Source organism: Lacerta agilis, chromosome 14 (assembly GCF_009819535.1).
Source record: "Lacerta agilis isolate rLacAgi1 chromosome 14, rLacAgi1.pri, whole genome shotgun sequence".
Lineage (NCBI taxonomy): Eukaryota > Metazoa > Chordata > Lepidosauria > Squamata > Lacertidae > Lacerta > Lacerta agilis.
Genome location: NC_046325.1, coordinates 35321921 through 35345583, shown reverse-complemented (window position 1 = coordinate 35345583; position 23663 = coordinate 35321921). Strand labels below are relative to the sequence as shown.

The 23663-nt window shown below is 47.1% G+C and overlaps 1 protein-coding gene across 1 annotated transcript; it reads right to left on the bottom strand.

The window, feature by feature from the left end:
- Positions 1-679: 679 nt before the first annotated feature.
- MED25 (mediator complex subunit 25) lies at positions 680-23236 on the bottom strand. Its single transcript, XM_033169486.1, is given in 26 exon segments — positions 680-864; positions 866-903; positions 1384-1476; positions 1479-1499; positions 1502-1589; positions 3430-3603; positions 4639-4713; positions 5361-5462; positions 7127-7297; positions 8389-8496; positions 9330-9346; positions 9349-9386; positions 10306-10391; positions 10493-10615; positions 13946-14142; positions 14361-14454; positions 14539-14579; positions 14582-14668; positions 16299-16455; positions 17802-17905; positions 17908-17921; positions 19315-19413; positions 19989-20113; positions 21187-21232; positions 21791-21936; positions 23212-23236. Coding segments are annotated over 25 exon segments (2307 nt in total). The 5' UTR covers positions 21928-21936; positions 23212-23236; the 3' UTR covers positions 680-792.
- Between the last annotated feature and the right edge of the window lie 427 nt (positions 23237-23663).

Below are 23663 nucleotides of genomic sequence, written 5' to 3'. Positions count from 1 at the left end.
CTAATAAACGCCATCCAGGACCAACAGCAGCACATGCATCTGTGAGTGATTCAGTCGACAGGTACAAAGAACTCAGGAGTCCTGGCTTCTAGTCTTGTTTCGCTTGTTCTCTGTCCATTCTGTTTCCCTTTCCACTCCTCTCTAACAGGGCACACCTTAGCTTTCCTAAAGAGCTCAGAAAACTCTGAGCTCCATCTCCTCCTTTCCTTCTTTTCGCCCACGATGAACAACATTAACTCCTTAAAAGCTGTGGTTCTTAACCTCCTTCCTCAAGCCACTGTTATCCGCAGAGCTAGATTTCTGCACTAAGACACCTCAACATTTCAGAAAATGGGCAACACAACCCAGCTAGGCAGTCTGAAAACTGGCTTGAATGCGTGCTGCGATGTTTTGTGCAGTGATAGTGGAGAATGAAAGTTAGGGAAACAGGATAGTTCAGTTTTCGGAGGGATAGTCAGGCTAGTAAGTTGAAGGAAAAACAAGAAGTAATGCAGCACCTTACTGCAGAACTTCTGAAGCTGAGTTAATGCTGAGGGTCCCCGAGTCCACTCCTCAGCTCTGAGCCTGGTTGGAGGGGGGGCAGGCAGAGGAGCTGGAAGAGATGCTGTGGACATGAACCTGTCTCAGTAAAGACCAAGACATAAAGGGAAGAGGATAACATTTATTAACAAATGGGGGGGGGGATATTACACACGAGAAAGGAAGATGGCAATGTTTTCCGGAAGAGCAGCACTGTCCACAATGCAGAAACAATCTCCACCCCAGGTGTTGTTGGAGCAGGACCCTCCGCCATCAGATGAGGTCCCGGAGGATGTCGTCCTCCATGATGCTTGGGGCAGGAACCTGCTGCAAACCTGGTTGGGAGGACTGGCCCCCGGGGACCAGCGTTCATCAGCATTTGACCTGGGGGGGGGGAGAGATACAACAGGGAAGGCCATTATAGACAAGGAGGAGGGAGGATGCAGATTATCTAGAGCTGTTTCAGCCTGGTTTTGCCACCGAGAAAATCTTTGCTTGCCCTGACTTGAGAGGAACGAGGGGGAGCGTAACTCTTGCCGATTCTTTCTGATCAACCATGGGGTATCCTCCTGAATTGGCTCTGTGAGTTGGGGTGGGGGCAATGCTTCTGCTTGAGGAGCAGACTCCGTCCCATGGCAACTGTGTTGTGGAGTTCTGTAATAAGAAGTCGCTGAGTGCTAACATCGGGGAAGTTGGGGTGAGGTGTCATCAAGATGCCTGGTGATCTCCCTGTCTCTCCCCCACCCCTCTCTGAGCCAAAGCCTTTAAAAACAAAGACCCTTCCCCCAGCTCTTGGATACAGCTGCTTCCGGAGTAGGAAAGGCACCTGGCTGTTTGGTTCTAGGCAGATTTCGCACATCCTACCTGGCAGCGTCGCCCGCGGTCCCATCTGGCCTGGCCACGCTTGTCCTGGAGCTTGGTGCATGAGGGTCTGTCCAGCGAGCTGGAGCTGCTGCTGCCAGGAGGCTGATGCCCCAGAGCTGTTCCATGGGCTGGTGGGGCAACATTCCCGGAGAACCTTGCTGGAGGTGGTGGAGGGGCTGCTGGGATTGAGGAACCCCCGCCTGGGGCTGTACAGGAGGGAAGGTAGAGAAGATCAGAGGGCAAGAGATGATTCATTCACAGCGGAAAGAGGAGACGAGTCTTCAAGCAGGTACACCTTCTTAGCAACACTATAGAGCGGACAGTGCAAAGCGATTTGCTCCTTTCAGTCTCACCCTTAGCATCCCTCCTTTCCAAATGCACCTACTTCCATCTGTAGAAGTCTCCCTTCCTGTCTCAATATTGCTTCTGCCACCTTTCTCCTAGGTATCAGGGTCTGCCCTGAGTGGCTAAACAGGGCTATCTCTCCCACTATGAGAGGCCGTGGGGCTATTTTCTCCCTCCACCAGAAGGTGATTCCATTCCATTCACCCACTGGCCAGCACTTCAGGTGTGTTGCAGTGTGTACCTGCTCAGTATAGGCTTTGGACCCTGGTTCCTCTAAAACGGTGGACTCCCAAGAGATTGCGATCTACTGACAGAATTAAAAACTGGCAGTGATCTATCCCCTTTTTGGGGTTCAGGTCAAAGCTGTTGAGCTTTAGGGAGAAGGATAGCCCCCTTTTGGGGGGGTCAGGTCACAGCTCGTGGCAGAAGAAAGGGGCTCAGCCAATCCCACAACAGATCACTGGGGAAACAAACAAACAGCCTCACTGAATAAACTCTGTCTTCCGTTCTGCAGATCGTGCAACAATGGAGGGCGGGCAGGATTCTATTTTACCAACGCTAAGGAAAGGGACCCAGCGATCGACTGCACTCTACCAAAACCTCCCGGGGATCTGTTGGACACCCCTGCTCTAAAAGAAGCAGGGTGGGGGTGGCGCTTTGGCAAAGGATTGAATATACATCTGGTTAAGGTAAAAGCTTTGTGGCTGATGGCCCTGTAGATTATACAAAAGCTCTCCGTTTCTTCTGCCAGTGAAGACAGGACATAACCCGACAGGGAGATGGTGGTGGACTGACCTCTACTGGAGAGCAGTATATCAGTTTACTTGGCCCTGCTTTGGATATTGCCAAGGATGAGTCGCCTTCTCCAGCTGGCTTCCTCCACTTGGAGAGAACGGTTGGTTAGAATACGGTGCTGATAACACCAAGGTTGCAGGTTTGATCCCTGTATGGGACAGCTGCCTATTCTAGCATTGCAGGGGGTTGGAGTACATGAACCTCAGGGTCCCTACCAACTCTATTATTCTATGTCCAAGACGATTACGGTGTACCCTCCTATTGGCAGAGCTAAACGGGGGAATCTTGTCATTCCCATAACAGAAGGATCCAGCTCTTGCACGGTTCCAGATCAATCCAGATCCTTGGTGAAATTGCCTTGAAACAGCTCAAACGCTGTTATGCAGAAGATTGAACCGACTCATTCTCTTGCACCAAAAACACAGGACTTGAACTGAGCAGGGCTGGGCTATTTTATTATCATTATTAAATTTGTAGGCTGCCCTTCATCCGTAGATCTCAGGGCAGTTCACAACATAAAATGAACAACACACCACACACACACACACACACACAATAACAAAATAATAGTAAAAATAAGAACACAAGCAAACCAATAATGCCCGCTCCCACAACACATTCATTACTATTATTATTATTTATTAAATTTGTATACCGCCCTGGCAGCAGTTCACAAGATAAAAACATAAAAATACACAATAAAAACAAAAACAAGAGCAACCCAATAAACCCCCCCCCCCATTTTAAAAGGGCATTGGATGTCAATCAGCCAAAGGCCAGGCTAAAGAGGAACATTTTCGCCTGGCGCTAATGACCAATTTGAAGGTTCTATGGTTCTAAGTAAATGAATGGGTTTTTTTTAAAAAAACAGGATGCCATAGTAGAGAGAAGGGAGATCGCCCTTACCGGCTGCTGGCTCAGGAGCAGGCTGCGGAGCTGAGGATTGGCTCCAGGGTTTTGGGGTCTAAGCATGGCGCCTGCTTGGGTGGCCTGGGGCCCGGCCTGTGGGGGGCCTTGTGCTTGCGGAGGCTGGTTGGTGGCTGGAGCTGCTGGCTGAGGCTGCTGCACTCGGAGCTGCAACTGGGGGGGAAAGAAGGAAACATGGTCAAGCTTGCCATTCTGGCCTCCCAGGGTGGAGAATCCCCTTTCGGCACTTGAGGTGGAACAAGCTGTGCTGCCTTGCCCTGCCCACCCAGCGAAGTGGTGCTCCTGGCTTCACCCCACCTCAGGGTTAGATTGGGCCTGCATCCTCCACATAAAATCTAGCAGTGCCTGGCGAGTGAGAGACACGTGAAAGGGCAACGCAGAGACTGACCCTCAAGACTGGCTGCCACCCAGAGCAGGTGTGCGTATTATTTGCAATGCTTCTGCAGCATTCAGATTGCAAAAGGGTATTATAGGTAAAGGACCCCCGGACGGTTAAGTCCAGTCAAAGGCGACTATGGCGCTTATCTCGCTTTCAGGCCGAGGGAGCTGGCGTTTGTCCACAGACAGCTTTCCGGGTCATGTGGCCAGCACGACTAAACCGCTTCTGGCACAACGGAACGCCGTGATGGAAACCAGAGCGCATGGAAACGCCGTTTACCTTCCCGCCGCAGTGGTACCTATTTATCTACTTGCACTGGGTGCTTTCAAACTGCTATGTTGGCAGGAGCTGGGACAGAGCAACGGGAGCTCATCCCGTCGTGGGGATTCGAACCGCCGGCCTTCCGATCGGAAAGCCCAAGAGGCTCAGTGGTTTAGACCACAGAGGTTTTCCTGAAGGGAAGACAGGCTGTTGCGAGAAAGCGGTTTTTTTTTCCTGGCTAAAAAGTACTCATGGGTAAAAGAACTGTCTTAGTATCTCACGCTTAGCCTGAGGCAGCAAGAGGAAAACAAATGTGGCAGAGATAAAATTTAGGCCTGTGGTGTTGCTAGAGTCCTGAAGCGCCACATCAGTTAGGATATTAGGCAGCTGGGTTAATCTCCAGAGGTATCCCCCTTACCCTATACATCTCCTTTTGGGTTTTAGGACTCAGCACCATGGGGTCAGTGAGGTTGAGCTGCATGAAAGGGCTGGGGCTCTGAGGGCGGCATGAGCCACCCCTCTCAAGACACTTCTGCAAGGTGACTCACCAGGCCCTGCTGCCGTTGCTGTTCTTCCATAATCCCCACCTGAGGCATCCCAGGGCTCACCTGCTGCCCACCCATCTGCAATAAAAAGGGGGTGGCATTACGCAGGAGGTGGCCAATGAGAAAGGAGCGCAGGCAGTGCGATGCCAAGGTCAGGTTGCCGACTGATAGCCTCCCCTCATTGCTCCTCATTACGGCTGCTTCCCACCCTCGCCAGGCAAACAACTACAAACTCTCTTTTTCATTTTTTTTGTCCCTTTAAGTTTTTTTTTATTAAGATTATCCCATAATACAGTAAAATCACAACTGCAGAAGATACAAATCGAGTAAGTAAAACAGAAAAGTAAGAGAATAGAAATAAAGAAAGGAAAGAGGGGAAAAAGAAGAAGAAAACATTAACAAAAAACGATTTTCCACTGCTGGTTACATAAAAAAAACAAAAATATGATTACTTAAAACTTTTGATCCATACCAACATCCACTTTCTGCTAAACAATATTTCTTTTAAGCCAATGGTCTCACAATCATTCATTTCTTTTCCTACGAAAAGCCTAAGATAGGTTCCCTATTATTATATATATTATTATAATTATACTACTACTATTAAATGTTAACACTTTTTTCTCTTTTAACTTAAACTTCCCACCATCATTGCTCCATATTGAATAATACTCCATTCTTCTACAGCCTCTCTCTCTCTCTCTCTTTCACATCCCCCTTCTTACCTGCTGCTGGACTCCCTGTGTCACCGGCAAAGCGCCAGGCTGCTTTGGCAGGAATGGCTGTGCGCCGGCCGTGGAACCCAGGGGCTGGGACCCCCCCATTTGCTGCAAAGAGAGGAAGAGACAGGAGAACGCTGAGCACTTGAGGAGAGGGGTGGGACACGATGGGAACCAAGAGACCGGGGAGATTCCAAAGCCAGGAGGAAGACCATCTGAGTTGGCCAGGCACAACCTAAGCCAAAATAAAGAAATAAAATAATAGCCTGTATCTTCCTGTCACTAAATGCTTATGGAGATCGAGGCGGGCATTTGAGCAAATGCCTGTGCAGAGGCATGAAATCTCCACCTCTGCAAAAGGAAGTACGCAGTTCGCTAGCAAACATAAAAGCCACGCAACAAATAGCTGGAGGGAGGCTAGAAACTCCAACTGATGTGCCCACAAGTCATTTCCATGGCCAAATAGCTTAATGTTGGAGGGTCTTCTCCCCAGGCTTACAGGTCAGAGGCAGATGCAGAAACACTACTAGAAATGGCCTGTGATGTTGGGGCTTTTTTGGGGCTGTGGCACCCAACTTCAGCTGAGAGACAGTGCGCGATGAGGTTAGAGAGAGTTATAGAGATTTCAACATGTGGCGATCCAATGTGCCTTTGGGTGGGGGAAAAGAGAGAGACAAGGAGAGAGAGGCTGTAATACACACTATACCTTTAACGTCCATTTGAACTTGTGGACTTTTTGCACACAGAGAAAATGAACTTGTAAATCTGGATTTGAAGATCGAAAAAACACTGGTTTATAGACGATAGAATGGTTGGATCTTAATGAGTGAATACTATATTTGGCTGCAGGACAGAGAGCCGGAGGAAGTCCTTTTATCTTTCTTTATCTTTCTCTAAGCTTCTCTCTCTCTTTTTCTTCTCTCGCTTAGAGCTGGGTGATATATCATCCAAAACCAGTTTGAAATCCAAACCATGGTATCGGTTTCATAGTTTTTGACCTGGCAATATATTGCAATTATTATGTGTGCATGTGCTTTGCAAAAATCACAATGTGGGGGAAAACCGTGAAGCCAGCCAATGCCTCTGTGTAGCTCCATCCTTATTTCAGACATCGTGATATATCAGTATATCGCAATGGTTAGCTGGTGATATACTGCGATGTTGAAAACTGGAAATCACCCAGCCTACTGTCTCTGTACAGTCATACCTCGTGTTGCATCCACTTCACATTGCGTCTTTTCGCGTTACGTCCCGCGGCAACCCGAAGTACTGGAACGGGTTACTTCTGGGTTTTGCCACTCGCGCATGCGCAGAAGCGCTAAACCGAGCTTCGCACATGCGCGGAAGCACCAAATCACGCTGCGCACCTGCACACACACAGTGTTTTGCGGGCATTTCACGTTACGGAGGGTCTCCGAACGATCCCGTCCATAACACAGGTACCACTGTATCTCTTTAGGTTATTCTTTTTCTTTTCTTTTCTCCCTTTTTATATTAAGCAGCTGTTTTATTTCTGTGTATAAAAAAGATACTTTTGCAATGGGTATGCATTTCTGTATATCTTTGAACAAGTATTGATAAATAACTATTAAAAAGCACATTTGAAGCATGTTTTTCCTCTCAAAGAATTCTGGGTTGTGGTTTCTTCCTCACTCGCTAGTTTCCAGAAATCCCTTCTGAATTCTCTGAGGAGAAAAATGCACTCTGAACATAGCGTGCACAGCAGCCGAAGAGAACAGAGCTGTGCCTTCAGAGGAAAAAGTTGCCCGTACCTTTTGCTGCTGGACTTGTTTGTGGTTCGTGATGACCTGCCGAATGCCGTTGACAAAGCCACTCTGGTCGTAGGGGATGAGGCCCATGAAGATCTTCTTCTTGGAGGAGTAGAGCAGCATCAGCACCCGCACCTCGCAGGGCGTCGTGTGAGGGAAGTGGACGCAGCCCGCCTGCTCATGTGACGACGAGAAGGATGCATCTGCTAAAGCAGGGGTGGCTAACCTGCGGCCCTCTGGGCGCAGCTGAGGGGCCAACTCCCAACAGCCCCCGGGGCTAGCAAGGCCAATCGTCGGGGATGGGAGATGGAGCTCAGCAACACCTGCTGGGAATCCGCAGGTTAGCCACCCCTGTGCTACAGAATCTGGCCCACAGAGAAAATTATCTGCCCCACCCCCATCTCCTCCTCTCCACCCCCATAGCTCAGCCTGGATGCTGAAATCCAGCTCTGAGAGTCTTCTGGCGGCTCCCTCACTGCGAGAAGTGATGTTACAGGGAACCAGGGAGAGGGCCTTCTCAGTAGTGGCACCCGCCCTGTGGAACAGCCTCCCGTCAGATGTCAAGAAAATAAGTAACTATACAACCTTTAGAAGGTATCTGAAGGCAGCCATGTATAGGGAAGTTTTTAACGTTTAATGTTTTGTTATGTTTTAAATATGCTGGAAGTCGCCTAGAGTGGCTGGGGCAACCCAGTCAGATGGGCAGGGTACAATTATTATTATTATTATTATTACTGCCCATTCAGAATATGATGGTTCCGTCCCCCTAACCAAGAAGCTCTGCCTATAAATGGGAGGTTCTGCCTTCTATGGCCAAGGTTTGTCTGTTGCAAGACTGTGTCTCCATGGGAAGAAACTGAATTCCCAAAGGAAGCCACCCTCAGGGTGAAAAACCCACCTCCTACCATCAGGGATGTTCAAAACTGAACAGCCACACTGCCAAGTAAGTGTGATGGGGGCAACTGTGCCAATCCTGCATTTACCTTGTGTTCTGCGTATCCTCAAAGTTTGGTCACAGAACAGGAAGGTACCCCAAGGGTCATCTAGTCCAACCCCCTGCCATGCACGAATCCTGCCCGCAGCCATCCCTGGGTGGGCTCGTACCACCAACCTTCTGGTTAACAGCCAGACGCACTGATCGTTCGGTTGGTTTGCAGAGATGGAGGTTGTATAAATAATATCGACTGGCCTGCCTTGCCCAACCCACCCTGAGGAGATGCGACCCAAATCACCTGAGTTACGCCCCACCCCCTGTAGTGCCTTACAAATCCGTTGCCCATAATGCGGTAGAGGCCCTTGAGTGATTCCAGGTCCTTGTTGGTGAAGTGGAATTGCACCATGCGCGAGTTGCGGAAGAGGTGGCCCAGAGTTGTCTGCAGGGGAAGAGGAAAAGGACAGTTAGGAGCCTGAGCTTGTGCACGCAACCAAACATTTTTTTGGCTCGGCGGGCCCATCCGCTATCTCTCCCAGCTTTGACAACCCACCGTGTCCCATCGTCTGACATCACTACATTGCAGGATAACTGGCAGGTGGGCTGGAAGTCTCTTCCCAAGCACCTGGCAGCCAGCTGGTTGTTGGGTGTCTGGGAACTGCAGTGCAAGAGACCTGGGAATCGCTAAGCAAGAGGGCTGGACTGGCTGTTTTCGGCAGGGATTGGCTGCCCAAGGGAGTTCCAAGCTCAGTCGTGCAGCCGATCGAGCCCCGCACCTGATGCGGCATAGGTGCAACTTTTGTGCTCCTGCTTGATCTCTCGGTAGCTTAAAGATATGCTGACCAAATAAAAAAACCAAAAATGATACGTTAGAAACACAGGTGTTGTTCAGCAGTGGCCATTAGGAGATTGGGGGCATGGTCATCAGTGCGCTCTGTCTCTCTCTGTGATTTGAATCAGGAGAGGAGGCTCAACAGTCTAAACTGGTGCTTGGCTGCACTGGTGGGCTGGATGAGGGCCTTCTTCTTGCACAAATGAATGACAAGGGAGGATGTGACTGTGTGTTGAAACATCCTGTACAATGGGCAAGGTTTAGTAGTTGCACTGGCTATTTTTTTTTTTTTGCCTGTGACCTCGCCCACCTCTGGCATGCGGCCCCTGAAAGGCTGCACAGAAAGCAATGTGCCCTTGAGCTGGAAAAAGTCCCCCGCCCCTGGGTTATAGCCTAAGACTATGACAGGCTCCGCCTACAACCACCTCGATCTCGCCCCTTACCAGGAGCTGCTGGGGATCAGCTGCATGATGAGCTTTTGGGGCCACTGTTCCGCCTTCCTGGAACGGAGCAAAAAAGAGGCAAATCAACAGCATGCCCTCCCCCCAGCGACTCCACAGCGTATTAACCTGGTGTGCTAATTGCCCCTGAAAATAAGGCTGCGCGCAGCTGCAAATATATAAGCAATTAACAATGATCAAAATCCAACAAGGAAACAGCCAATGGGAGATATCACACATCCACAAAGCCACCAAATTCAGCTTACCGTATTTTTCGCTCCATAAGGCTCACCGGACCATAGGGCGCACCTCAGTTTTAGAGGGGAAACAAGAAAAAAATATCTTTCTGGTTTCCCTCCTCTAAAAGCCATGTTTTTTTGAGGATCAACTAAAAGTTTTGCAGCTTTTTTTTGCAAAGGGAAAAGCCCTGGTTTTTTTGAGGATCAGCTAAAGGTTTTGCAGGGGTTTTTTTTTGCAAAGGGGGAAAAGCCCCATTTTTATGGGGTTCAACTCACATTTCTGCAGCTTCTTAAGGAAAGGGAGCCTTTTCTACAGTTTCACAGTCCAGACAGATATCTAATCAGCCAGTCACATGTCACTGGGGAAACAAACAACCTCCCTCTGCAGCACATTCAACAAAGGAGGGCGGGGCTGAAAGGGAGCCGGGGACTCTTATCTCTCTCCCGATCTCTTGCTGATCAGCAGCCTTTCAACACCCCCTTTTCTCTTTGTAAAATAAAAAGCATGATCCTCTTTTGGCCCCTGGGCAATATAAATGCAACCAATTGATTGATCATTAAACAATAAGCCTATGGGAAACCTCACAAGCAGCCCCTGATCGCAGCTGCGTTCTCCCTACTTCCGGTGCCCAGAAACTCGGTGCCTCTTGACAGTGGAGGCAGAATATCGCTATTGTGCCCCGTAGCCACTGACAACCGCACTCTTCCCCTCCTTTGGTGACACACAGACAGGCACTCACAGGTTCTCTCCTTGATTGACGTACACTTGGCAGGGCAGGGAACGAGTCAGCTTGGTGTTGGAATCCACTGAAGCCGGCTTGGGCTTCTGGGGGAAGAGGGATGGGGCACACTGTCAAAACATGCCAAGCAAAACCGGTTCTGTGCTCTCGGCTCACCCCTTCCCCTGCGCCACGAGTCAGCTCTCACCTCTTGCCACTCCAACACGCCGCTCCACGCTATCACCTTGTTCGTGACCGACTGCTGCGTGGCCCCGATTTGTGCCTGTGCTGGCTGAGCCACAGTCATGCTGCTGGGAGGGACGCCACTTGGCTGTGGGGTGGGGGAGAGGGAGAGAGAGAGATAATGTTTGGGAGCCCAGGCTGCGTTTTATCAGGATCTGGAGCCCAATACTCTAGAGACCAGGCCCTGAGGCCGCTGATTTCCAGAGAGCTTTCCTCTCACGCCTGCAAACTTTTGTTCTCTTTTTATAATGATCTCTCTCCCCCCCCCCATTTGTTACTCAACGATTATACAGTCGTACATTGGATCCCAAACGCCCTGTGAGTCGAACGTTTTGGCTCCTGAACACTGCAAACCAGTGAGTGTTCTGGTTTATGAACGTTCGTTGGAACCTGAAAGTCCAACAGGGCTTCTTGCAGCTAATCGGAAGCCGTGCCTTGGTTTCTGAACGTTTTGGAAGTCGAACCGACTTCCGGAACGGATTCCGTTCGACTTCTGAGGTACCACTGTACTCCAGTTCAACAAAACAAGTGACTTCCAGCTCACCCGACATCGGTGTCTATAATCCAAATTACATACAATTGCATCCCTCTTTACCGTGTTTCTTAATATGGGTTTCTGCTGTTTTCTAACACTTCAAACCCTGCTATGGTCTTCCAATGTGGTCTTTTACATAGACTAGAAAGGGTTTCCAGTCTTCTTTAAAAGATTCTAAATTTGTATCTTTTATCAACACCATCAATTTTGTCATGTCTGTGTATTCCAAGATTTGCATCAAACATTTTTCCTTTGAGGATGTTCTCTTCTCCTGCCATTTGTGAGCACACAGAATTCGTGGTGTAGTCACAGACATAAATACTGTTGAGGCTTCCTTTAGGATTTCGCTGTCTGGTATCCCCAGCTGGAAGGATCCTGGCCTCTTGGAATAGTCACTTTAAGGGACTTCCGGCGGCGACGCAATCGCCGGGTGGTCGAGGGCTGCTTCGGGTCCGAAGCGCCCTGTCCATCCCGGGGGTCAGGAGCCCCGCTACCGCAAAGCGGGGCTCCGGTTGGGGTGCGGGAAGAGCGTCCCGCACCCTGGGCTCCCCGGCAGCGCCCGCGGAGGCTCCGAACCCTTCCCTCGCTCCCCCTGTAAGGGGGAGTGGGGGTGAAGGGACAACGGAGCCGGGCTTCGGGGACATGCCCCAACCGGGATGCAAATGCGGCGACAAAGCCCGCGGTGAGCGTCTAAGTTCTACCTGTGAAGATAGAGCTGAAGGAACCCGGTGGTCGTGAGTAAAGAATCTGATCAGAACTGTGCTTTTGGAACGATCCGGGGGAAGGAGAAAGGCAGCCTGCCTCCCTCCCTTCGAGCTGAAGAATGTAACCAATTTGAGTGATTACTGCTACAGAACTGGCTACAACGTATTTAAAATTGACACATGAGACTGGCAAACTCTTTTTTCGGGAAGCTAACTAGAGGAAAATATCTCCATTTAAAGTTGCGGTATTTGCGCTCCAGCTCAGAAAAATGGCGACGAACAAAGAGGGGAGTAGAAATATAACACCCACTTCCTCCTCCTCTGCCAGTATGCTGGGCTTTGTCCTTGAACTGGTATTGAACTCTGGACTAACGGATGAACAGAGACTCACTGCCTTGAAGGTGGAACTGCTTTATAGAAAAGTCAAAGTCTTGTGGGGGTCTGAAAGGGAACCAATTGCCCACAGGGGAGGCTTTTAAAACTTTTGACACTTTGGAAGAATGCCTTGCCAATGAGCTGAGAGGGTGGATGGAAATGGAGAGAAATGAGTGAGCTACTTCGGAGAAGAAATTCGCTTTTTGGGGGTGGCAGCCCCAAGGCGACGTCAAGATTTTTTATATCCAGTCCCCGAGGTGTGAGCTCGGGGGCCAGGGACAGAGAATTAAGGTATCTACAAGAAAAAGGAATGTTACAAAGAACCGAAGAAGCTGAGAGATGATGAGATGGACACCTCTGAACTCGTGGCAAGGAGAGGTCTGGACTGTGCCTGGATCTGTGGACGTTGGAGAGGGAAGTTACATGGATGTTCAGTGCTGATGCCACTAGAGAAGAATAATGGACAGAGGGGTGTGGGGTGAAGCATTAAATAAAACTTAAAGTAGCCTGATATGGCAAATTGAAATTGGAGGGTGAACACTGTCAACAATATTTTGTTATACTTTTATTTGAATATGAAAGGAGATATTTCAAGTTTTTATGTTATTAGCAGCAATCTTAAGGATAGAAGAGATAGACTTGATGTGAATGATTTGTGAAGATCTGTGAAGGTGGAGTATAAGTAAAGTGAATTTAAGTGGATTAAGTTTATGGATTAAGAGGAGTAAGATTAAGATGTAGATTAAGATAAGAAATCGATAAGATTAAATTAAGAAGAATTGATGAGGTATCATTAGGGTGATGTATTCTTAGTAAAATGTTGAAAGATAATTGAACGTAATTATATAAGTGAATTTAATTTCTTTTTTCTTTTTTCAGGAGAAATGGTTATAAAATAGATTAAGGATATAAACTCGAAGGTGAAAAGGCAGGGAAGTCAACGGTCAAGATATGGAAATAGAATTTTTTTTTTTTAGAAAGATGCTATAAGAAACTTGACATTGTTTGTATTTGTTATATTTGTTTTGCATTTGTTTAATTGTAGGTGTGTGGGGTATATGTTGTTATAGAAAAATGCCAATAAATTCTTATAAAAAAAAAAGGAATAGTCACTTTAAGATGGTCCTTAATTCATTATATATGCCTTCCTGCAAGTCAACCGCATACGATAGAACGACCCCTCACAGTCCTTACATTTCCAGCACTTGTTTGATACATTTCTGTACATTTGAGGTAGCTTCTTTGGGGTTAAATACCATCTATATAAGCTTGCATCTTTTTTAAATATAGCGCCCATACCCAGAGGTCTCAGGGCGGTTCACAGAATAAAATCAAATGTAAAACCACAAAATACATAATGAAAATAAAAACGACAACCCAATAATCCCCTTTGGACCCCCTCCCTCTTTTGTCTCAGCGTCAATATTTCATACCTGTTTTCTGTGATTTTGTTCTATTGTTGATTTTGCATTTTAATTAAGAATCAATAAAAAAAGAAAATGGATCTCTTAGCATTATGTCCTGTGCAGAGGCAAGTGTGGGGAGGTGGAATAAAGCAACAGCAAAAGGAACCAGTTGCTTGCAGCCAGTTTGAGAGCTAAGAGAAGAATTTGGCACACTCCCTTCCCAAAGCATTCCCTGCAAATTGAGTGTTCTGATAGCGTTTTGGCTCACCCTTTGCGCGAAGCATGCATCTCACAACCGCTTCTCGAAGGACAAGGCGGCCTCCCCCCACAAAGATACACACACCTCTCCCCTCCACATGCATCTCATGCAAAGACAGCCGGGGGCCTACCGTACATACCATGGCCGAGGCCGCAGACGGTGGTGGGGCCTGTACCGGTTGTGGGACCAGGAGGCCGGAGCCTGTGGTTACCGTGGAGACCAGACTGGCCTGTGAAGAAGCAGGGAGCTTGGGAGGCAGGGCCGGCACGGAGCCTGCGGGGAGGGTCTGTGCGGGAGCTTGGCTGAAGGCGGGCTGCATGGGGTTCAAGGAGGCAACTGCGGAAGAGACAGAAGGAAATACAGTCATGGGAACCTGCCGCCATGAACCCCAACATCAGGACATTTCCTCTCCCTACCCCAATCGCCCTTGCAAGCTGGCACCTCTGGCCCTAATATTCCACCACGAAAAATTCCACTGCCTCACCCCTCTTTAGCCTGCACCCTCCTCCCCTCCGCAAGAAACCCCAATCCCGGGGGACAGACGAGGGACTCACAGCGGTTGCTCAAGCTGGCTTTCTGGTTCTTGGCAGCCTCCACGGCAGACTGAGCTGCGGCCTGGGCCGCAGTGAGCGTAGCCGATGGCGTCACCTAAAAAGAAGAGATGGGGCAATGTTGGAGGGGATGAACTTTCAGGAGGCGGCATCCCGCCACAGCCGCCTACAAAGGATGTACCTGGTATGGCTGAGAAACGGCTGGCAGGGCCTGAGGTGGGGTGGGGGGAGCTGGGGTGGAACCGTGGGGAGCTGGGGCTGGGGCACGGCTTGCTTGGCCTGCAGCGCATTGGTGGCTGCTCCTCCGCCTACTGCAAATGGAAAAGATAGGGAGATATTAGTCATCAGCAGGAAGCGCGCAACAGACACTTCCCCCCCCCCATACACCAGGAAGTGCGCACAAACTCAACCCTCCTGCTGCCGGAAACAGAAGACGGACTAACGTTCCACCGCCCATTTCCTTTTTTTGAATTCCTTTTTGAAAGTTTCTATTTATACTTTTCAAATTTATACATTTCATTAGTGTTGCAGTCAATTTAACATTTCAAAATTTGACTTCCTCACCCCTCTTTCTGCGGTTTCCTAAATTTATTTTTAGTATCTTCTGCACATCCCAAATTCCTTTAGCTTGGTCATTTAATTATCTCCTGTAGATATATACTCTTATGAAACTCCAGGTTACTACAATAATCCTGCTAATGTTTTTATCTGTTTACAATTTATCTGTAAATATTCAATAAACCATTTCCATTTTTAAATAAAAGCTTGTTATCTTGATTATTATTCTTCCGGTAATTTTTGCCATTTCTGCATATCCATAAGTTTTTGTATCCTTTCTTCCTTTACTGGGACCTCTGCTTCTTCCACTTTTGGGCAAGTAGCAATCTTGCTGCTGTAGTAGCACACATAAATAAATTTCTATACAATTTAGGTAGTTCTGTCCCTATAATTCCCCGCCCCATTTTCTACTGTTAAAATTATCTTGATCTTCGTTTACGTTTAACCCAACTTCTCTAGCCCAAGTGCTGGTCAACACCCTGAGTGCTGGTTACGTTTGAGTCCTTGTTCCTTTCTGATAGGGACAGAGCTGACACACACGTCCCAGGCCTGTGTGCGGATGAGATACAGTTATCTTTCAGGATTCCCACTTCTCCAAATGTTGCAATGCAGTTCCTCGGCTCAAGAAACGTACCAAAACGCATACTAGAATGGGTGTTGTAGGTAAAATATGTTCAAAAGCTGCATTTAAATACGCGTTTTGGTGCCAATTAGACGGTTTGTGGCTGATCACGCAGAAATGAGTAAGAACAGAGTTCTGAATTGACAGATGTGAAACCAGTACAGGCTGGAAGGAGACTGATCTGTCCTCCTTGAGCAGACTGGCGGAAGGCCAAAAAAATATCAGTAATCAGAAGAAAATAAAATAAAAAATTCCTCCAGTAGCACCTTAGAGACCAACTAAGTTTGTTCTTGGTATGAGCTTTCGTGTGCATGCACACTTCTTCAGATACACTGAAACAGAAAGCCACCGATCCTTAAATATAGTGAGGGAGTGGGGAGGGGTATTACTCAGAAGGGTGGTGGGGATGGGTGATCAGCTGATAGGCGTGGAAAAACCTGTAGACGACTGTTAACGACTGCAATTTGGTCTTACAGGGAAAGGCAAAGGGTGAGTCAGAAGGTTTACCAAAAAGGGTTTCCCAAACTTGGGTCTTCCAGTTGTTTTTGGAATAAAACTCCTATCATCCCTAGCTAGCAGGTGGTCAGGGATGATGGGAATTGTAGTCCAAAAACAGTTCTCTGTTGTAGAGCACAGTCCTAGAGCCTGATGCACGGCTCTCACCCTGCAGTAAACAGACTTCCAAGACCCTTTCTTGACTCAAAGGGGGTGTGTGACGCTTCTTGGCGCCTGCCCACAGCTTGTTCCAGGCCAGTTCTTACCTGGAAGAGCCATGCCGCGTATGAGGATCATATGCCGGGGGTCCTGGCTGTAGTCCTTGAGCTGGCCTTCCATCATGCCCCCCGTCACGGCCTTTTCAAAGAGAATGCGCAGAGCAGGGAGCTTCCGGGGCGAGATAATGGAAAAGTGGATCCCACGCTGCGGAATGGAGGCAGAGCGGGTCAGCAGAGGGGAGCGTCAATTCCCACATTCCCATGTTGAAAGGAGACCCCTAAAAGCTCCCCAATCCCCCGAACTGGCATGTGGGAAGCAATCCTGGTAGGTGATTGGAGGAGAGCACATGGTGCAGCCCACCTTTCATTTCAAATTTCATGTCATGTTTAATTTGCATTTAAATACTGGTAAGTGGGGCAACTGTAATGAAGATATGGGACGATGAATGTTATTTTTGTTTTGCGTTATTATTGTTGTTACTGGTATTTTTATAATTGTGATATTCCAAATAAATAAATAAATAAACGCCGCATTTTTCCGCTGCGTTTTTTGAGGGGGAAAGCCCCCTTTTGAGGGACCAGTTCAAAATTGTGCATCTTCTTTTGGAAGAAGAAAAGACCCATTTGCAAAAGGAGCAGCTCAAAGCCCTTTCTACAGTTTCCAGACAGATAATCTAATCAGCCAGTCACATGTCGCTGGGGAAACAAACAGCCTCCTCTGCAGAAAGGGAGCCAGCGACCTTATCTCTCTCCCCGATCTCTTGCTGATCAACTGTAAAGCGGCAGCCTTTCAACACCCCCTTCTCTCTTTGTAAAGAAAAAGCTCGATCTTATTTTGGTCCCTGGGCAAATCAGCTCCAGGACCATGTATTCGCTCCATAAGACGTACAGACATTTCCCTTTACTTTTTAGGAGGAAAAAAAGTGCGTCTTATGGAGCGAAAAATACGGTAATTTGTATGCCGCCTTTCTACATTGCTACACGCAAGGTGGTTTACAAGCTGAAGAAGCATCAGAATAGACAGCGAAGATCACGTGCCTAATAACAAATCTGATCTGACACACAAAAAAGCCACAATAAAATTTTTAAAATAAACAACTTAGATCAAGTAGAGCAATATTCAGTAATCCATTAGCGTTCAACAGCAAACGGTAAAAATGACTATTGGCAAATAACAATCAATAGGTTTACACTTAACAGTTACGACAAAGACTACACTATAATAATAAAAAAAACAAGAAGTCACAATGCATAAAACACCACTAAAGCTTACAAAGCTACAAGCAACACAAAACGTAGAAAACCACGTAAAGGATCAAACTGAGAAACAAGGACGTATGACTTATAAAATTATTATTATTTAAATATCCCTAAACTAAGCCTATCTTGGTCTGGTTGTGAGGACGAACTGTGGAGGAGAAAGAACAATAGACACCACCTTGATCTCCTTAGAAGAAAAATTGGTATACAAATGTAATAATGAATGAATGAATGAATGAATGAATCTGGAGAAAGGAGGAGTCTAGTTTCAACCAAGCCTCTTCTACTCACGTCACCAATCTTCTGCACCAAATTCTCTGTTGTGTAGCCAGAGTATGTGGTACTCTCCACAGCTGGAAGCAGGTAGGGCGGGGAGTTGCAGATTAGGATGCAGACTTATGTGTGGGACCTCTGTTTGGGGGAGAACATGGGGAGAGGAGGGGAGAAACAGGTGAGCCGTGGGGACCAAAAGGCCCAAGCATGCAGTGCTTTGATACAGTTAGGTTTTCAAAAGCAATGTAGGGTTCTGATGGCACTACAAAGATGCTCAAAGAACCCATGTGGGAATAAAGTGAGAAGGGATCGTGAGGAGGTGCACATCAGCTCATTTGCAATGTTCTGCTGACCTCAGCCTCGGGGATTCCCCAATCCTAGCTTTCAGGAAAGCATTTGCCTTCCCTTCAGCTTTCAGGGATGCAATTGCCTTCAACTCTGCTCCAATATTTGCAACTAAAGCAAATACAGTCATAGCTTGGAAGTCGAACAGAATCAGTTCCAGAAGTCTTTTCGACTTCCAAAATGTTTGGAAACCAAAGCGTGGCTTCTGATTGGCTGCAGGAAGCTCCTGCAGCCAATCGAAAGCCGCAGGAGCTCCGTCGGATGTTCGGCTTCCAAAAGAACGTTCGAAAACCGGAACACTCACTTCCGGGCTTCGATCGTTCGGGAGCCAATTTGTTTGGGAGCTAAGGCGTTCGAGATGGAAGGTATCACTGTATTTGAACGTATCTCCTGTGCTCCCCCCCCCAAATAACAATTAGGTTATTTAAAAATGCGGAATGTATTGTTCTGTAGTTAATTTCCACTTGTAATTTTTTAAACTGAAGTTTAGAAGATGCTTTGTTCAGTTATCTATGTTCTAAAATGTGGGATTTCCATTGTGTTTTTGTAGTCAACTTCCATGTCTAATATTTATTCTGATGCTTAAGAGGATGAACTACTCAAGGTTTGCTCTTGGCTTACTGCTTGGGGTCTGTTTGGAGTTCAGACGTCATGACAAGCTGGACTAACATTTGTATCCCAGCAGCGGGAGGAAGGGAGTAGCAGAGCAAGAACATTGCAGTACAGTGGTACCTCGGGTTACATACGCTTCAGGTTACATACTCTGCTAACCCAGAAATAACACTTCAGGTTAAGAACTTTGCTTCAGGATAAGAACAGAAATCGTGCTCTGGTGGTGCAGCAGCAGCGGGAGGTCCCATTAGCTAAAGTGGTGCTTCAGGTTAAGAACAGCTTCAGGTTAAGAATGGACCTCCAGAACGGATTAAGTACGTAACCAGAGGTACCACTGTAAAGTGCACCAGCACACTGCTCGTTCACATTAAACCAGAGTTTGTTTTCAATATGACATGCAACCTGGACTCATATTTTTGCCCTTTTTCTGCAAAACAACTCCAGATCTAGGGAAACCACAAAGCAAAGCGAAAAGGTTTCGCAATTTTAATCATCTAATGTTCTGTAAATATTAAACACAGATTCACACCCATTGTATCCTTTCTGCCCTCCCTTCAGACAAAAAAGCACTTACATTTGCTCTCTCATCTTTTTGAAGTCATCAAAGAGCTGCAGAGCGGTGCTGAGCCCTTCTGAGATGAGACTGCAGCTCTCGCCACCACCACCCACAAATCTGAAATTAGGGAAACCAAAATGATAAAGAGGACCAGTGCTGGGAACCAAAGGTCTCCTTCTCAAACCCCAGAGCCCAGGCATACACCAAACTGCTAAATACCATCAAGCTTTTGGTCCAGCTAGTCCAGTATTGGCCATTCCAGTCTTCCTCAACCTGACCCTGATTACATGTTTTGAAGTACAACTCCCATTATCCCCAACATTTTCTCTCGCTTGCTAGGGCTGAGAGGAGTTGTAGCTCAAAACATCTGGTGGGCACCAGCTTGGAGAAGGCTGGTCCACTCCAGTTGGCAGTGGATCTCCCAAGGTTTCATGCAAAGATTCTTTCCCAGGTCTACTACCCAAATACTTTAAACTTGATTAGGTTTAAAGAGCTAATAAAATATTTGTGAAGCCATGGAGTCTTCAAGATTCATATACTTCATAGGTTTCTCAGGAATATTGGAAGATCTTGGCTACCAATCCTAGAAAACCCAGAAGCTTTTCCCTTCCATTCCATCATCCAGAATTGGATGACCCACCCCTCTCCCAATTCAGCCAATAAAAGAACATAATGTACTGTCCCAGACTCACTGAATGCTATCAAGCCACGTGACAAACTCGAAAGCGCTGCTAGTTGGTGCATGGCACTGCACATACGACTCAGGGGCACAGTCCACCGTATTGAACACCACCAGGCTGTATTGGGTACCACCATACTGTAGATGAGGAAGGGAGGCAGAAGCTGGTTAGATAGGGCAGCTGTGGGCGAAATGATTTTTCAGTACCCTGACTATCATAAGCAGGGACATTGGTCTTCTGCTTGGCTGTGTTGCTAATCAGGAGCTTTGGCTTCCATTAAAGCAAAAGTAACCAACATGTGCACTCTAGATGATATGGAGGGTACAGCTCCCATCATCCCCTGCGAGTTTGGCCAATGGTCAGGGGTGATAGGATTTGTAGTCTATAAAATCCAGAGAGCACCATGTTGACTATCCTCCAGTGCCTTGATCAATCTTCATGAGAAGGGAAGCTGTTGGTTCTTATTATTGAAAAGGCCATTTTAAACAATGACAACATTACCAAAAATTGTATGATTAGAGATTTGGGCAGCCAGGGAAAGAGACTTCATTGCTTGTCACAGCTCCTGTCACCTCCCCATGACAAAAAGCTTCCAGCGAGAGGCTGATGGCTGAATGTGGACCAACACACAGGCTCCAGGAATAAACTTTGGACATGCAAGAATTCTGGCATTTGAAAATTAACTTTTACAAAGTTGTGGAAGTGTGTGCCTATGCCATTGAGGTGTGTGCACAAATTCGTGTGGTTGTTTGTATAGAAGAAATTGTTATTAGTTACGTCTCACATTTTAAATTTTAACCCCCAAATATATACCAAAAGAGAAAACACCAAAAACTAAACTAATACCAGCTCACTGGCAGATCTCAGGCAGCTCACTGGCTGCATTTGAATGATTCTCCACAGGTTTGGAAATCATTGCTGTGTTCATGTGCTATCTACTTTCCCCTTGACATGCACAGCTTAATGACTTAATCAATTACTTGCCCCCCCCCCCCTCAAATCCCTTTTCCTTTGACATTGTGTCTTTGTGAGCTTTAGGGTTGGAACTATTATTTAATCTTTTCAGTTGAAGAGTAGGGTAGAAATGCTTTAAGTAAGCAAGCAAGCAACTAGGTAAGTAAAATAGGTATACTCAAAGAGAGGTGATCTTCAGAGCCCACAAAATTCCCTGAATTCATTAACAAATTCAAAAGTGCATCCACACACTTACATCTCCTCCAAAGTCTGTTTCGGCAGGGGGACCACCGTTAAAGTACCTAAAGAGAAGATTTGACAAAAATGCAGAAGGGTTGGTTCACATTAGAGAAACCGGAATGCACTTGAAGATGATGATGTGAAATCACAGGATTATTTTTTTCCATTATCACTATTCCCAATTTAGTGACTTGCCATGCTCTACTTGCCTGGTTGCTGGGGCAAACATAAATAAAATTATTTATGATGGTTTGATTCTGCAAATGTGTTTTTCTTTTAATTTAGATTCCTCTCCATGCCCCAAAATTATGTCATTTGGGATCAGGAAAGTTAACAAATCTTTCTACTTACAGTTGTTGCTTCAGCTGACGAAAAACCCTGTTTGGACTATATTTTATTCCTGTACTCTCTGTTCCAATGCCTCTTACTAAGCATCAAATCTCATCGATTTCAGTGAAGCTCATTTCCAAATAGGATGCAAAGTGAATGATTGCAGTCTTTCCCATTAAAGGAGTATTCCCCCAACATTTCCTTCCCTATGAGGGTCTCCCAAGAGCTTCTCCTTTCTTTCAACAAAGCTACTACTGCAGTTGCATCCTGGGGCCATGCAAAACACTCACTCAATGGCAGGTAGAAGGTAATGCTTGCGCAAGGACTCGAAGTAGGGCCCGAGATTGGCAGTGCCCTCGATGACGAAAACCACATCAGCAACCATCCCCATGGGCTGAGCAGGCATGTCCAGGGTTGGCACCACCATCTCCTCCAGCTACCCGAGGAGAAGTAATGTGGCAAAAACATTAATGACAGATGCAAGGTTGAAATCAATGGCTATTTAACATTTATTCCGTAGCAAAGGCACACATGCTGTATAAAACACAGAACCTCATGGTCTCTTTAAGGGGTCACTGTCTTTTCACTAAATAAGCAGGGCAGAAGAGGAGAAGGAAGGAAATGAGAAATGAGTAAAAGAGAGAGAAGCAAGTCAAATGCAAGTGGATCTGAAGGGAAGGTAGGGTCAGGCAGGTGGGTAGTTGATGCAAAAGACCTGCTTAATCACAGCAAAATTTCATCTAGTCCAAGGAAGGGGAAATTCCAGCACATGTGTCAGATGCAACCTAAGGGCCTCTCCTTAACCCCAACCCCAGCACTCCATCGCCTTTCCCCCTTCCCTGGGCCGTAATCCAAATAAGGTGTGGAGAGAGAAGACAATTACAGAGAGGGAAAGTGACAGCTCAGCAGTAACAAAGGAGTGGTGAGAAAGGGATTCTAGTCCAACATCCCACTTCCCACACTGGCTGCCTGGATACTTCCCATGAGCCTACAAGCCTCTGACACCAGAAATATATATATTTTAGGACCCACCCTATTCTTCTAGCTTGCTTTTAAACTGATTTCGGCACTGCCTTTTTATATTGCTGTAACCTCATGGTGCTAGGCAGATGAGAAACCTAATAACAACCGCGCCCCAAACCGGTTTTCAGAAACAGCCTTCGTTTAGGGGGTGGGGCAGCAGCAGCCACTTAGCTGTCATGCTTAGCACCAGTTGACAGTTCCCCTTCTCACGTCTTAAAAAAAAAACCACATTAAGCCATCTATTTCTGTTTAAATAAAACTGCACTAGCATAACCTTTCCCCCTCTTCTATCTTGTTTCAGCTAGTTCCTTAAACGTAATAACACTGCACTGGGCAAAACAAAGGCTTCTTGCTCCTGCTGGCCATGAATCTGCAGCCTAGAAGTTTCTGCTGCTTGGCCTCAAGCTCTGGGGTGGAAGGGAGGAGGACACCCCCTCCACTTTCTCCACAACATACAATGCAATATATATATTATATAATTTGATTTTACAAACATAAAGCTATAACAATGCCAAATACATATCCATATTTGGAAATTTCTCTGAATCTCCAGACTTCCCGCCATCCCCTCCATGGGTCCTTTTGTCAACCTTTTCAACTCCATGTGTTTTTTTTAAAAAATCTCTCCATATTGTCCATGATAATTGCTACTTTACAAGTGTTATGAAAATCCTGCCAATGTTTTCACCTGCTTACAGTGGTCTCCTAAATAAATTATAAAGGAACATTTTGGCTTTGATGGAGAAGAGGCGAATTTGGGGGCGAGGGCGGGACGATGGGGGGGAGGTGCGCCTACTAAGAAAAGCAGGGAGGGGAATTGTAGCTTCAGCCTCCGCGCTCTCCTGGGACTCCCACCCCCCAAAATAAACCCCCCCCTGTCCTAAGCAACGGGCCCCCACCCCCAGCCCGACCCTCCTCCAATTCCCATACCCAACGCAGACATCCGGCTTCTCTTCCTCGCTCTCCCTCTGAACCGCACCGGAAGCGGTTTCCTTCTGGTCCGCTCCTCGGCGCGCGCCGAGGACGCAACGCGGAAGCGTCCTCCCCCTCCCCTCTGGATTGACAGCACGCCTCCCGCCCCCGTGTCCCAGGAAGACCGAATGGAAATGGAGAGGGGGCGTGGTGTGGGAAAGGAAGGGG